Source organism: Schistocerca americana, chromosome 8 (genome assembly GCF_021461395.2).
Source record: "Schistocerca americana isolate TAMUIC-IGC-003095 chromosome 8, iqSchAmer2.1, whole genome shotgun sequence".
Taxonomy (NCBI): Eukaryota; Metazoa; Arthropoda; class Insecta; order Orthoptera; family Acrididae; genus Schistocerca; species Schistocerca americana.
The window spans coordinates 307,497,664-307,514,932 of record NC_060126.1 but is presented as its reverse complement, the minus strand read 5'-3'; the positions used below and the strand labels follow the sequence as shown (position 1 = coordinate 307,514,932).

The window sequence follows — 17,269 nt, the reverse complement described above, 5'->3', positions numbered from 1 at the left end:
AAAGATGGCGACACAAAACTGGCGAACAACCCTACATACAATACGAGGGCTCGCCAGGACTCACTCGAGCAGACACCTAACACTAGGACAAAGAGTAGAATTGATCAACACAACGATCCTGTCGAAAGCCTGGTACGTGGCACAGATACTGAGTGCACCAACAGAAATCGCACGAGCGATACAAGGAGCCGTCTGCTACCTGCTGTGGAGGCGGGAAATATTCAAAGTATCGCAGGCGACGTGCTCACTGAAGAAGGAGGAAGGAGGGCTGGGGCTGGTGGACGTCAGGACAAAGTGTGCTGCGCTGCTGCTACACAGAGCAATCCAAATGGAGGGCAAAAACAAAGACAGCATCACGGCCTGCCTAATAAACATCTACAGGCCACGATCAGAAGAAGCGCCGGTAGACACCAGTCACATACCGTTTAAGATGCGACACATCAGGCAACTGATCCTCGATAAAAGTTATGCACTGCCCGCCGTAACAAACCCGCAACTAAGAACGGCGAAAAACATCTACGGCGCATTAAGAGGGCTAACACACAGAACAAGAATCGAGATAAAATCTCCAGACCACGACTGGCCAGTCGTCTGGAGAAATATCTCAGAAAAAGCAATACCGGAGCACGCCAGATCTACGTGGTACAAAGTAGTGCACAACACCGTACCGACCAACGAGAGGCTGGCGCGAATCCGTATAGAAGAATCGCCCAATTGTGAAACGTGCAACGAAAAGGACACCGTAGAGCACCGTTTCCTATGCAGGGCAACCAGCAACATATGGGAGACAAGCAAGAAGATAGTAGCCCACATGAACAGAAGCGACCCAAGAAACATCCAAGTCACGGCTCTCACCGTCCCTGAGGCGAAACCTATCCCTAGGCCAAAACTAACGGCCACGATGTGGATACTCGCCATGACTGCACACGCAGTCATTACCAAGAAGCAGTCAGACAGCGTGCAGTTCCTCACGGACTTGTGGGAAGAGCACAAGAAGGCAAAACAACACGCCAAATACCGTGAGACTTTCCACAACTTCCTGGAGATCCCGCTGACCGCCGCCTTCAGGGACGCCCTGTCTGCCGCCACGTGACGTGTCCGCCACCGCCGTTGCCGTCGCTGCCGCCGCCGCCCACTGCCACAAACCGCCCACGCCCTTGTCGCAGTCGCAGATGTCCTCCCACATCCCAAAAGCACGAACAGTGATACGTGTGTTAAAGTGCTAAAGTGCTTTTTATAAAAAAAAAATTAAAAAAAAAGTGACAGTGAAAAGTGATCGAACACGTAAAAGTTTCCAATATAGTGTCAATATAATCATAGCTCCGAGTGTCTTTTTGTTTTTTGTGTTTTTGTGCTTTTTTTTGGTTTTCTACCCTCCATTGTGTGCAATCGAGAGGTGTGCGTAACTGTGAGTACCACAAAACTATTACACTTCTATCAGTACAACAAACTAGTGATTCACATGCTTATATATGTCTGTCTTTCCACCACGAATAGTTTTCCTCCTTTCAGTCTTCCTTACTCTCACGCAACGTCTATATTAAACTAGCTCTACAATTGCACTATATAATGCTTCCTAGTGTACTGCTGTTTGGTCAATCGGAAAAAAATAGGTTAAAGAATTCGCTAAAATAGTAATGTCCTTTTCTTTTGTCATGGATTGTTTAATATGTTAAGATAGTTTCTCACGAGTGTTCCACCTTTGGATACCACTTTACTCATCAAACACCAGCTGAGAACTGATACACTCGTTAATATTTCTGTCAAATTGATTTCATGCCTAGTGCATGTCCCACTAAGGACTCGTTTCCAACATCCAACGTAAAATGCCTCCCCCTTGTTTTCCAACACAAGATTTAATAAGAAGATAGTAATAAAACATTACTTTAAAATGAATAGAGCACATCCACAACTCAAAATATCTACAAAATAATAACAATAATAATAATACCATAACTAGTAATAAGAAAAATTTCCATAAAATAACTTTTTTTTTCTTTACTAATTATTTTTACTAATTATTATCTGTTAATAACTAGATCGTACAATCGATGATTATTCAAAATTCATTCTGCCACACGTACAAATGTAGTGTACAAAGACTCAGAAAAGTTAAACTGCAACAATAAACAGAGCAAGAAACAAATAACGAACTGTGACTGACAGACTCTCGAAAAGTATTTTAAAAAAAGCACCAAACGAAATAATTACTTGGACAGTACAGTAACAGGAAAATAAAAGTAAAGAATGGATTGTCTCGTCTTTACAAGTTAATTGCAAACTGTATTTGTAAAACGAAAATTGTTAATTTGTAAATAAAAGTCTATATACGTTCAAAAAAAAAATGCTGGTGAAAACTCAAAAATTTTTAATTTTGTTATTAGGTTCAGTTTCATTTCTTTATTCCATTACATCAACAGTTACTTTCACTTTGTTTCATTTTCGCTTCTCAGCTCTAACAGATGATGAAATTATAAAACTGCTCGAGACGAGTGACTTGAGTTCCTTGTCAGAGGAAGATGATCCTGTTGATGAACCTCCAACTCCACCTGAACGAATTGGTGTGCTTGAAGTTGAAGGATGGCCCTGACTAACATTAACCTATACCTTTCACAAATCACTTGCCTCACAAAAATCTTCGTTACTCGAACTACTGCAATACAGCGAGTGCCACTACTGCCAGCTAAATAAAAGATTCAAACTACGGAAGGCACTAACTACTGATAGGCATAGTTAGCAAATGAAAGATTTTAATAGAGAAGAAACAATGTATTTACCTTAATAGTGTTGAAAAATCATAATATACATAGCAGTTCATGACATCCAGTCTTACAAATTTCAAAACTCCGCCATTTCTCTCCCCACATCCACCACTGCTGGCAGCTCACCTCCAATTGTGCAATGCTATGCGCTGTTCACATCCAGCTGCCCAACACTACAATGGCAGACAACAATGCAAACTAGCCACAGACTGCACACAGCACAGCCAGTGATTTTCATACAGAGCGCTACGTAACGTTGCCAATAAGAAAACATAAACAGCCCACTTACATAGCCCCCATGCTCCCCACAAAAAATTTTACAAATTGTTTTTGGCAGTGGCCAATAGTGATTTGATAAAATTTTTCATAATTACAATAACAAAGATATCAAATGCACACACTTATTGATACAATGTTGGTCAAAAGCTAAAATTTTCTCACAGTCCATAAAGACAGTCCTGATCATTTATCACAGTAAAATTACAGTGTTTTTCTCAAAGGCTGAGCAGTAAAAGAAAATGCACACGGAAGTAGTGGATTTCCATGCAGTCTTGAAGAAGTAGTGTTGTCCTTCCAACGGAAAGACAGTGCTGACTCTTGACATGCAAACAGGTAATGGTCCACAACAGAGCAAACCCACAGCAGAGTCAGTCGAAATTTTGAAGAGTATTGGTAGGTAGGTCATCACAGAGCAGACCCACTGTAGTCCTGGTAGAGATTACGGTATTGGTGGGCCACCAGAGGTGCAGACCCACTGCAGTCCTTGGAGAAATAATGGTACTGGTGAGTCAGCAAAGGTGTAGACCCACTGTAGTCCTTGTAGAAATGGCCAGCAGCCATCTGTTGTGACTGTGCAGGTGCACAATCACCATTGAAGAGTCTTGCGGATAATATAGCGAGTCCATAACCACCACTTGTGCATTCATAAAGTTTTTGGAATTGTCCTTAGAACCAGCAATGCTGTTAACCAGTCCCTTGCTGAATTATCAACACACGTCCAGACACTAACAGTTCTCTTTTTTTCACATATTGTGCATATACACTCCTGGAAATGGAAAAAAGAACACATTGACACCGGTGTGTCAGACCCACCATACTTGCTCCGGACACTGCGAGAGGGCTGTACAAGCAATGATCACACGCACGGCACAGCGGACACACCAGGAACCGCGGTGTTGGCCGTCGAATGGCGCTAGCTGCGCAGCATTTGTGCACCGCCGCCGTCAGTGTCAGCCAGTTTGCCGTGGCATACGGAGCTCCATCACAGTCTTTAACACTGGTAGCATGCTGCGACAGCGTGGACGTGAACCGTATGTGCAGTTGACGGACTTTCAGCGAGGGCGTATAGTGGGCATGCGGGAGGCCGGGTGGACGTACCGCCGAATTGCTCAACACGTGGGGCGTGAGGTCTCCACAGTACATCAATGTTGTCGCCAGTGGTCGGCGGAAGGTGCACGTGCCCTTCGACCTGGGACCGGACCGCAGCGACGCACGGATGCACGCCAAGACCGTAGGATCCTACGCAGTGCCGTAGGGGACCGCACCGCCACTTCCCAGCAAATTAGGGACACTGTTACTCCTGGGGTATCGGCGAGGACCATTCGCAACCGTCTCCATGAAGCTGGGCTACGGTCCCGCACACCGTTAGGCCGTCTTCTGCTCACGCCCCAACATCGTGCAGCCCGCCTCCAGTGGTGTCGCGACAGGCGTGAACGGAGGGACGAATGGAGACGTGTCGTCTTCAGCGATGAGAGTCGCTTCTGCCTTGGTGCCAATGATGGTCGTATGCGTGTTTGGCGCCGTGCAGGTGAGCGCCACAATCAGGACTGCATACGACCGAGGCACACAGGGCCAACACCCGGCATCATGGTGTGGGGAGCGATCTGCTACACTGGCCGTACACCACTGGTGATCATCGAGTTGACACTGAATAGTGCACGGTACATCCAAACGGTCTTCGAACCATCGTTCTACCATTCCTAGACCGGCAAGGGAACTTGCTGTTCCAACAGGACAATGCACGTCCGCATGTATCCTGTGCCACCCAACGTGCTCTAGAAGGTGTAAGTGAACTACCCTGGCCAGCAAGATCTCCGGATCTGTCCCCCATTGAGCATGTTTGGGACTGGATGAAGCGTCGTCTCAAGCGGTCTGCACGTCCAGCAAGAACGCTGGTCCAACTGAGGCGCCAGGTGGAAATGGCATGGCAAGCCGTTCCACAGGACTACATCCAGCATCTCTACGATCGTCTCCATGGGAGAATAGCAGCCTGCATTGCTGCGAAAGGTGGATATACACTGTACTAGAGCTGACATTGTGCATGCTCTGTTGCCTGTGTCTATGTGCCTGTGGTTCTGTCAGTGTGATCATGTGATGTATCTGACCCCAGGAATGTGTCAATAAAGTTTCCCCTTCCTGGGACAATGAATTCACGGTGTTCTTATTTCAATTTCCAGGAGTGTACTATGACCAACAGAAATGTGTGCAGTGAAATGAATGCTTACAAGTTACTTAATTTGATGAACTGGTGTCAATTACAATATTATAACATGAGAATACAATAACAAATGTACAAAATACATCATTAAAGAACATAACAATACAGATAACATTTGTAGGAATACAGGCTTTACAAAAGAATAGAAATATACATATACATCAGTGTTACAGGAATTATGACATGAGTACATACATAAAAGATCAGAGTAACTTTCGAAACATCAACTTCACACATGAGCATTAAAACAGAACAGAATAAATAATGTCTAAACATCTTTACAAAGAAAATAACATATTATCAGAAAAATTCTACAACATAACTCTTATTAGCTAAACACATAAAGACAGGAAAAACACAAATATACAAGAGTACACAAACACATAGGGGGATAACACAATGGAAAGGACAGGGTTCGTTTTCAGTGTAACATTTGTTACTGCAGTCCAACCCAAAACTTCATTCCATATATCGTCCCTCTTATTTAAAATATGCTCCAGCCAAAAAAAAAAAAAAAAAAAAAAAAAAAAAAAAGAAAAAAAAAAAAAATCCAATCCAAGCATGCTTTCTGTATTCTGTTCACATCCTCTTTCAAAAATAGTTTTTGTCCACTGTGCACTACTTTTTTTGACCAAACCATTTTCTTATAGCTTCTCAATGCATTTCTTCCGATTCATCATAGTTAGTTTCTTATATAGTCTACCCCCTCTTAAGCTAACTTAAATCTACTGAGCTCAGATATATATACCAAGGGATGAGGCTATGCAGCAGCACGTAACAAAGTAACACAAAAGCAAGGACAAAAAAATACAAATTGGCAAAGTAAGCAACAATATTACAACTAAAATAAAGCAATGAGCAGCAAACAAGAAAAATAAATCAGTAGTAAACTGGCTTAGCAGAGTAACACAAAGTCAAATTCAGTAACACTATGCCTGGCAAACAGCAGCAGCAAATGAAATAACTTATATCTAAACATGACATAGCTCAAGCAGAAAAAATATTACATTAAAGACAACAATGCAGACAAGGGAAATGTATATTCACATCTTAATGTCTATGTAATTAAAGTGGTGCACCACAAGAAGGTATTCTACCAAAAAAATTACCAAGTACTTGAAAAGAAAATTCCGTATGCAATTGCTGTGAAGGGAAATGTCTTTTTATGCTCCTTCGTTTTTTTTGAATAGATCATAAAATTATTTACTGGATCTGTAGGCATAAAATATTCATATTAGTACATCTATTAAATTTTATTTTAACCAATGCTGCAGTGCAGCTAGAAACTAGATATTAAACAAAATGAGTAAATAAATACATAAAGCAAGCCATATGGCATTTCTCTCAACTAGCAAGACAATAGCCATGAAATGTTTCTCATCGTTTCATTAGGCATTTTAGTAAATATCATAAATTAAGAGCTCCACAGTATAATCATATGTTTTCAAGTTTGAGCGTGTCGTATTTGCGATGCTTTCTACAAAGGAATGTCAATAGCGAGGATAATGGCCTCCCCTTTTTTTTCTACCTGTGCCTCTAAAAAGGCACACACTAATGGCTTTTTCTCCAGGCGTCTGACACAGCTGGGTGCCCACGACGCATTACATGCAGGTGGTCACTTAACTTTCTTACGGAAATATTTACGACAGCAGTTTCCACTACAGTGACAGTCTCATATAAAAATATTTCACAGGTCAAGAATTTGCGTTACAAATCTGTAGAAAAAAAATCCTATTGATATAACAGGGTCCAAAAAATTTCCGTCGGCATTGTAATACATTCACGCATTTACATACATTTCATAACTCTTAAAGTACGATTCTTGGTTTCCAACAACCTTTTTCACAAACCAGAGTCCCTAACCACCACTCGTTATTCCTTACCTTATTCGTCGACACTTCTTCAATATTTCATCATAACAGATACGTGGCATAATCAAATAACACATATAGCATCAGCTTATTGATCATAAACATACCGCAACAGCATAATACACATAGTCATCGTAATAATAACATCATAACACCTCAGTCAACTCTCAAAATCGTCGTAGCTTCCCCCAATAATTTCAAAACCTAAAAAAAATTCTCTGCTCATTTCAGTAGTGTCATCTACCTCAAACGTACTTTAAAATCATGATCCCATACCAAATACATCATTCAAAGCTCTCATAGTATCACAATGGTTCCAAAAAAATATGAACAGTTCACAAAGTACAGACAAAATACAATTTCATAAGTGTGAAATTATCCAACTGTGTAATTGCGTAAACATGTGTCACTGACATAAAAAAATTTTTGTTTCTCTGTTAAATAATCAGATAGCTGTGTAATTCTGCATTGGAGAAATATGGTACTGATGTGTAAAGTTGTATAAGCAAATACCATATTAGCAAGGGATCCTTGTGCTTGCCACACACATGGTGCACAAAGTAAGCGTGTACCCCCCTGAGGATTAATGTAATTATACCCTCAGGTGTTACAGATTACAGCAATGGAATGAAATGTATAACGGAAAACCTTTGTATCATTGTACTTCAAATATCTTTAAAAATAAATGTTTTAATTACAAAATTAATCGCTCAAATACGTGTACTGTAGCGCTAAACTGTGCGTCTTGTTGTAAGATAATCTCTGTGGAAGTGTCGTAGTTATCGTCCTCCGAAAGCTAAGTTCTGCAGAAGTCAATGTACTTACCTCATGATAAACAAAAGTGAAATGTTTTGTGTATAGATATCTTAGTTATTACGCTTACTGCCATGATTAAAATTTCAAAATTAGTTTTTTTGTGTTACTTTGACATCAGATGCACCAAAAAAAGCAACTGAAACATTTTTCCATTCTTTGTTTACCTTCGGGACTGAAGAGGTTAATCTCGTAATATTTCAGGTTGGACTTAGTACATTTCTGGCTGTCTTGCGTGTGATATAAGCTGCATGAACTAGTAGTAGATGTACTATCGACGTAAATGTGGGCTTGTTGACACCATAACTAAAAGACAATAAAAAAACATTAGTATCGGGAAGCAGACATTTTCAATTAAGTAAGGAAGCATCTACTTTCGCCCGTTATTACTAGAGATTTACGGGTTTATTTTGTTACCTGAGTTACACGGACTATTCAATCGTAAGTATGGACGATGGTTTTCTTCAACGCTGCTTTTAACATCGTCTACGTAGTAACTATGAATGCAGAGCAACGGATGGTGAACGAACGCTGTACGGAGGTAGGTGTACATTAATTTGTAGCTTGCTTCACTCAATGCTAGCGAACTTTCAAGTGTTCAAATGTGTGTGAAATCTTATGTGACTTAACTCTAAGGTCGTCAGTCCCTAAGCTTACACACTACTTAACCTAAATTATCCAAGGACAAACACACACACCCATGCCCGAGGGAGGACTCGAACCTCCGCCGGGACCAGCCGCACAGTCCATGACTACAGCGCGTGAGACAGTTCGGCTAATCCCGCGTTTTTTTTTTTTTTCCCCCCCCAGCGTTACGCCGCAGGTCGGTGTATGAGGCGGTTCCTGGCGTTGAGTGGGGGGGGGGGGGGGGGGGGAGCAGTAAGAGATGAGGTCTGCGACATCAGGCCACAGAAACACATGAACTAAAATTTAAACCCAGAAAAAAACATAAGCAGTCGACTGTGCAGTTCCCCTTGCACACATTCAAGTCGCTGGCCTGGACATGTTGGTACACCGCACCTTACAGTACAGCTGAGCTACCTGAGCACGACTCACGACCTGTTCTCACAGCTTTATTTCCGCCAATACCTCATCCCTTACCTTCCATAATTCACCGAAGTAATCCCACGAAACTTTCGGAACTATTTATTCTGGAAGCAATCTCAAAAGACAGTGGCTAAGACATGTCTCTGCAGTATTCTTTCTTCGAGAAATGCTAGTCTCTCAAGTATCATAGGAGAATTTCTGTGAAATTTGGAAGGTAGGAAATGAGATACAGACGAAAGTAAAGCTCTGAGAACGCGTCCTGAGTTGCGCTCGAGTAACTTAGTCGGTAGAGCACGGTTTCAAAAAAGGCAAAGATTCAGGGCTCGAGTCCCGGTCTGGCACACAGTTTTAACCTGCCAGGAACCTTCATGTCATTGCACACTGCTGCAGAGTGAAAATTCGTTCTGGAAATTTCTTTACATATTTAGAGTTTAGTGATGAGGCTACATTTCATTTATCAGTAAATGGAAAACGGAGTCGGTATAACGTAAGAATACAGGGAACATAACAGCCACGTACCATAGTCGAGCACGAGAGACACTCTGAAACTTCCTGTGTTTTGCGCTGTTTGCAGGGCAAACATTTACGAGGCATTCTTTTCTGCACAAAAGACAGTTACAAGACTCACTTTCCTGCATATGTTGGTGATCTGGCTTTTTCCACAATTGTGAGAACACACTGAAAATTCAATTTTTCAGCAGGAGGGATCACCTCTGCACTGACTCCTACATGTTTGGGCATTTCCGAACAATGAACTTCCCTAGTGTTGGATTGGCCATGAGGGCATATAAATCTCGAATTTCACCATTGGGCACCAAGCTGCAGGATATCACAGTATCTGGAAGTTTTGGTTTGTGGAGCACTGTGAGTGATTTCATCTACATGCGTCCACTTTCAACAACTTTGGGTGAACTGCAATGCCGCGCAGGAACGTCAGTGAATGCAGTGGCTCCAGGCATGCTCACAAAAGTATGGGACAAGTATGACGAGGGGGGATTAACTAAAACTTTGGTCCTAAAAGAGTGACTGTGAAGCATACGTCATAGTGATATGGACATGCACGTAAAAGACGTACCCTTGTAAAATCGGATGGTAGTCTTGAAAATAAAAACTTTGTAGTCCTTTATATGTGGAAAATTCATCCCAAATTTCTGTCTTCATTCATATAGAAAATGCGGTGTTGAGAACTTCGATTAATCTTCTCGAGAAACCATTCATATTTAGCGTCTTGAGACAGGGCTCGTGCCATTTGGCGCTATTTGGCAATGTCCAAGTTACGTGTCGTTTAAAAAATGGTAGAGTTGTTGGGTATGAAAGTCAGAATTTAATCTTCCGTCGACGGCTATATCATTAGAGACAGGGCTCAGGCTTGGACTGGACAAGAGTGATGAAAGAAATAGGCAGCAGTGCCCTTTAAGACGGACCATCCCGATGTTTGGCTGAAGCAATTTAGAGAAATCACTGAAAATCTAAATCTGGATATCCAGATGGAAATTTGAATAGCTCCTCCCAGATGCGAGTGCAGTGTTTTAACCACTGGGCTACCTCAATCGGGTACTCAAAGTAACAGCTGGTTTAAATAATTAGAGCATTTGATAGTTACTTGTGATAGCATGGGGACCGGCTAATTCGTTTTTGCAAAGATGCTACTTGAAATACCGAACTACACTACTTGCCATTAAAATTGCTACACCACGAAGATGACTTGCTCGGCGGTTATTCCATGCTGAGCACACAGTCACTGTCTTCTACATGCTATCACATACTGATGGAAGTAAACATTGTATTTGTATTCAATTCGCCATTCCTCGCAGTTGCTTTCAACCCTGAATACAGACGCGAAATTTAACAGACAGGAAGAAGAGGCTGTGATATGCAAATGATTAGCTTTTCAGAGCATTTACACAAGGTTGGCGCGGGTGGCGACACCTACAACGTGCTGACATGAGGAAAGTTTCCAATCGATTTCTCATACACAAACAGCAGTTGACCGGCGTTGCTTGGTGAAACGTTGTTGTGATGCCTCGTGTAAGGAGGAGAAATGCGTACCACCACGTTTCCGACTTTGATAAAGGTCGGATTGGAGCCTATCGCGATTGCGGTTTATCGTATCGTGACATTGCTGCTCGCGTTGGTCGAGATCCAATGACTGTTAGCAGAATATGGAATCGGTGGGTTCAGGAGGGTAATACGGAACGCCGTGATGCATCCCAACGGCCTCGTATCACTAGCAGTCGAGATGACAGGCATCTTATCCGCATGGCTGTAACGGATCGTGCAGCCACGTCTCGATCCCTGAGTCAACATATGGAGACGTTCGCAAGAAAACAACCATCTGCACGAACAGTTCGACGACGTTTGCAACAACATGGACTATCAGCTCGGAGACCATGGCAGCGGTTACCCTTGACGCTGCATCACAGACAGGAGCGCCTGCGATGGTGTACTCAACGACGTACTTGAGTGCACAAATGGCAAAACGTCATTTTTTCGGATGAATCCAGGTTCTGTTTACAGCATCATGATGGCCGCATCTGTGTTTGGCGACATCGCGGTGAACGCACATTGGAAGCGTGTATTCGACATCGCCCTACTGGCGTATCACCCGGCGTGATGGAATTGGGTGCCATTGGTTACACGTCTCTGTCACCTGTTGTCGCATTGACGGCACTTTGAGCAGTGGACGTTACATTACAGATGTGCTACGACCCGTGGCTCTACCCCTTTATTCGATCCCTGCAAAACCCTACATTTCAGCAGGATAATGCACGACCGCATGTTGCAGGTCTTATTGGGGCCTTTCTGGATACAGAAAATGTTCGACTGCTGCCCTGGCCAGCACATTCTCCAGATCTCTCACCAACTGAAAACGTCCGGTAAATGGTGGCCGAGCAACTGGCTCGTCACAATACGCCAGTCACTACTCTTGATGAACTGTGGTATTGTGTTGTAGCTGCATGGACAGCTGTACCTGTACACGCCATCCAAGCTCTGTGTGACTCAATGCCCAGGCGTATCGAGGCCGTTATTACGGCCAGAGGTGGTTGTTCTGGGTACTGATTTCTCAGGGTCTATGCACCCAAATTGCGTGAAAATGTAATCACATGCCAGTTCTAGTATAATATATTTGTCTAATGAATACCCGTTTATCATCTGCATTTCTTCTTGGTGTAGCAATTTTAATGGCCAGTAGTGTAGATACTGTGTCAGTGCTGCGATTGTTAGTGACAAGTCGTATTACCTCACACCGTGACTTACTGGAAACCAGATCCAAAAAATGGTTCAAATGGCTCTGAGCACTGTGGGACTTAACTGTGGTCATCAGTCCCCTAGAACTTAGAACTACTTAAACCTAACTAACCTAAGGACATCACACACATCCATGCCCGAGGCAGGATTCGAACCTGCGACCGTAGCAGTCGTGCGGTTCCGGACTGAGCGCCTAGAACCGCATGGCCACCGCGGCCGGCAAACCAGATCCGTAGTATGTTGTAACAGATAATATAATGGCTAACAACATTGTTTTAATTTTCCTTCCCAGTAGAAAGTAAATCAGTTGAATCCCCGCCGCGCTTAATTTAGTCTGAACAAACGTAACTGTCTAATATACCATGAGACGAAAAATTCATCTAAAAAATATGACGTATGGTGCATTTACTATTATTGAATTTACGAAACTGAATACATAATTTACGGAACTAAATTCGTAATTTACGAAACAGAAACCGGCTAAACGTGCTGCCTGAATAAAACTTTATAAATAAGTCATGAATTATTTATATCTAATTTCCTTCAGAGAGAATACATATTAAGAGCTCTTTAAATAAATGTGACGTCTTCGTTTTATCTAGCTACACGAAAAAATACGTGGATAAAGTAATATATGCTATCAACTATTACGTTGCCTAACGAAAAACATGGATTGTAATTAATTTTACTTCAGATGTATGTTACAAATGTTGTTAAACGCTTATGCGCAACGTTTTACAAATTATTAAGGCAACAGTTTTCAGTATAGTATAGCGGCTGCAAATTACATCTGTGCACATCCATGAACATGAATTACAACAAAAATGAAAAAATCCTTGTTTCTCAATATTTCTTCTTTCTCAGAGAAAGTCCGTTTAGTTTAATGGTTCTTCTGCACCGACTGTTTGGTATACAAAGTTGAATAGGGTGTAGGCAGCTTTCAAAACCTGCAAGAGATGAGAAAGCACATATATAATTTATTACTGTTGTGACAGATGCGTCGTCAGGGCATAAATTCCTAAAATAAATTGAAGAGACAAAACGTTAGGACCACAGCCCACCGCGAATACGGGTCTCTAATGGGGAAATCCACTGATTCTGACGAAGCGCACATTGTTAAGGCCTAGCCCCCTGGGAACAAGCATCTGGGAAACGGCGAAGCTGTTGTGCCCTACGCTAGTGGGCATCCATGGAAAGCGGTTGAAAGACGGTGAACCTACGAGCAGGTGACAAGATGTTGTACACCCATGTCTCAACACAGAATGTGGTTGTTGGAGGCTTGTTTCCTCGGTAAAACAGGATAGGCAACGATCCGGGTCATTTACGATAAAGTTAACAATGCTGTTGCAGGCAAAAGTGTTACGGACCACACTGTTCAGCGCACGCCATTGAAAAAGACGCTCCGCAGCAGACATGTGTTCCCATGTTGACCTAACTACATCGTTAATTAGGATTGGAGAGAGCACTTGATTATCGAGGTGAGGCTGTGGATCGATGGAATTGTGTCGACTGGTTGGTGAATCACGTTCTTTGTTACAGCTGGTCGAAGTCAGTACCCTGATTCGCCTTCATCCAGGCGAACAGGTTCTCGAAACGTGCAGTGCACCACCGATGCTGGCTGAAGGGTCTGTATTATGCTATGGGGTGCATTCACCGGGGATGATGGCAGCTGCAGACTATGTGAACAGAATTGAGACCATCTGATTTCATTCACGCTTCCTGTCTTCCCCGACGACTATGGTATTTTCCAACTGCATAACTGTCCGTGTTACAAGGCCAGAATCATATTATCATTATTTGAGGGGCGTTATAGTCAACTTATGTTGATGCTTCGCCATCAAATTGATCTGACTGCACCCAGTGGAAGACATTTGGGGTGTGATCGGGTGCCAGCACAGCGACCACAAACCACCGGCCCGTAATTTACGGAAATTGCGTGGTCTATGCGTAGATACCCAGTGCCACATACTTCCAGAAACTTAGCAAAGGTTTGTCCAATCTATGGCACACAGAATCGCTGCTGTATTGCGTTCCAGAGGTGGATCAACATGCTATTAAGCAGGCGGTCGTAATTTTTGGTTTTATCCGTGTAAGTTTGATTCAAAGCTGCGTATGAATGCAGACGTAGATTTACGCGGCGAATATCGGGCTGTTTTATTTCTGGGACTTCAAATGCATATCATGCAGACATTCAAAATTAATATTGCACATCGTAAAGCAATCTAACCTTTATCAATATACAGGGAGCCCCCAAAGTTCGTTAGATCTGAAAATCCACTAATTCACGGATTGTTGTTGTTGTTGTTGTTGTCTTGTGCTGTTCAGAGGAGATCTCCACCCCTTCGTTGTTGTTGTTGTTGTGGTCTTCAGTCCTGAGACTGGTTTGATGCAGCTCTCCATGCTATTCTATCCTGTGCAAGCTTCTTCATCTCCCAGTACTTACTGCAACCTACATCCTTCTGCATCTATTTAATGTATTCATCTCTTGGTCTCCCTCTACGATTTTTACCCACCACGCTGCCCTCCAATGCTAAATTTGTGATCCCTTGATGCCTCAGAACATGTCATACCAACCGGTCCCTTCTTCTTGTCAAGTTGTGCCATAAACTCCTCTTCTCCCCAATTCTGTTCAATACCTCCTCATTAGTTATGTGATCTACCTATCTAATCTTCAGCATTCTTCTGTAGCACCACATTTCGAAAGCTTCTATTCTCTTCTTGTCCAAACTATTTATCGTCCATGTTTCACTTCCATACATGGCTACACTCCATACAAATACTTTCAGAAACGACTTTCTGACACTTAAATCTATACTCGATGTTAACAAATTTCTCTTCTTCAGAAACGCTTTCCTTGCCATTGCCAGTCTACATTTTATATCCTCTCTACTTCGACCATCATCAGTTATTTTGCTCCCCAAATAGCAAAACTCCTTTACTATTTTAAGTGTCTCATTTCTTAATCCAATTCCCTCAGCATCACCCGACTTAATTCGACTACATTCCATTATCCACGTTTTGCTTTTGTTGATGTTCATTTTATATCCTCCTTTCAAGACACTATCCATTCCGTTCAACTGCTCTTCCAAGTCCTTTGCTGTCTCTGACAGAATTACAATGTCGTCGGCGAAGCTCAACGTTGTTATTTGTTCTCCAAGGACTTTAATACCTACTCCGATTTTTTCTTTTGTTTCCTTTACTGCTTACTCAATATACAGATTGAATAACATCGGTGACAGGCTACAACCCTGTCTCACTCCCTTCCCAACCGCTGCTTCCCTTTCATGCCCCTCGACTCTTATAACTGCCATCTGGTTTCTGTACAAATTGAAAATAGCCTTTCGCTCCCTGTATTTTACCCCTGCCACCTTTAGAATTTGAAAGAGAGTATTCCAGTCAACATTGTCAAAAGCTTTCTCTAAGTCTACAAACGCTAGAAACGTAGGTTTGCCTTTCCTTAATCTATTTTCTAAGATAAGTCGTAGGGTCAGTATTGCCTCACGCGTTCCAACATTTCTGCGGAATCCAAACTGATCTTCTCCGAGGTCAGCTTCTACCACTTTTTCCATTCGTATGTCAAGAATTCGCGTTAGTATTTTGCAGCTGTGACTTATTAAACTGATAGTTCGGTAATTTTCACATCTGTCAACACCTGCTTTCTTTGGGATTGGAATTATTATAGTCTTCTTGAAGTCTGAGGGTATTTCGCCTGTCTGATACATCTTGCTCACCAGATGGTAGAGTTTTGTCAGGACTGGCTCTCCCTAGGCCGTCAGTAGTTCCAATGGAATGTTGTCTACTCCCGGGGCCTTGTTTCGACTCAGGTCTTTCAGTGCTCTGTCAAACTCTTGTCGCAGTATCGTATCTCCCATTTCATCTTCATCTACATCCTCTTCAATTTCCATAATATTGTCCTCAAGTACACCACCCTTGTATAGACCCTCTATATACTCCTTCCACCTTTCTGCTTTCCCTTCTTTGCTTAGAACTGGGTTTCCATCTGAGCTCTTGATATTCATGCAAGTGGCTCTCTTTTTTCCAAAGGTCTCTTTAATTTTCGTGTAGGCAGTATCTATCTTACCCCTAGTGAGATAAGCCTCTACATCCCTGCTTAGCCATTTTGCACTTCCTGTCGATCTCATTTTTGAGACGTTTGTATTCCATTTTGCCTGCTTTATTTACTGCGTTTTTATATTTTCTCCTTTCATCAATTAAATTCAATATTTCTTCTGTTACCCAAGGATTTCTTCTAGCCCTCGTCTTTTTATCTACTTGGTCCTTTGCTGCCTTCACTACTTCATCTCTCAGAGCTACCCATTCGTTTTCGACTGTATTTCTTTCCCCCATGCCTGTCAATTGTTCCCTTATGCTCTCCCTGAAACTCTGTACAACCTCTGGTTTAGTCAGTTTATCCAGGTCCCATCTCCTTAAATTCCCACCTTTTTGCAGTTTCTTCAGTTTTAATCTACAGTTCATAACCAATAGATTGTGGTCAGAGTGCACATCTGCCCCTGGAAATGTCTTACAATTTAAAACCTGGTTCCTAAATCTCTGTCTTACCATTAAATAATCTATCTGATACCTTCTAGTATCTCCAGGATTCTTCCATGTATACAGCCTTCTTTTATGATTCTTGAACCAAGTGTTAGCTATGATTAAGTTATGCTTTGTGCAAAATTCTACCAGACGGCTTCCTCTTTCATTTCTCTCCCCTAATTCACCCACTATGTTTCCTTCTCTCCCTTTTACTACTCTCCAATTCCAGTCACTCATGACTATTAATTTTTCGTCTCCCTTCACTACCTGAATAATTTCTTTTATCTCATCATACATTTCATCAATTTCTTCATCATCTGCAGAGCTAGTTGGCATATACACTTGTACTACTGTAGTAGGCATGGATTCACGGATAGAGAGGTAAAACTCTACAGGCATGCCTCAAATGACATGGTGTTTTTCTGGAACCAAAAAACAGTGCAAAACCTTGCCAACAGATGACGGTGGACAGGAACACGTCAGTGACACCACCT

General features: G+C 42.3%; 1 protein-coding gene across 1 annotated transcript in view; it reads right to left on the bottom strand.

Moving 5' to 3' along the window:
* Positions 1-2,436: 2,436 nt before the first annotated feature.
* LOC124545788 overlaps positions 2,437-17,269 on the bottom strand; it is a 110,126-nt gene continuing 95,293 nt past the window's right edge. Inside the window, exon 7 of the mRNA XM_047124735.1 lies at positions 2,437-2,601. Within this exon, the coding sequence (XP_046980691.1) occupies positions 2,437-2,601 (165 nt within the window). The remainder of the gene's footprint in view (positions 2,602-17,269) is intronic.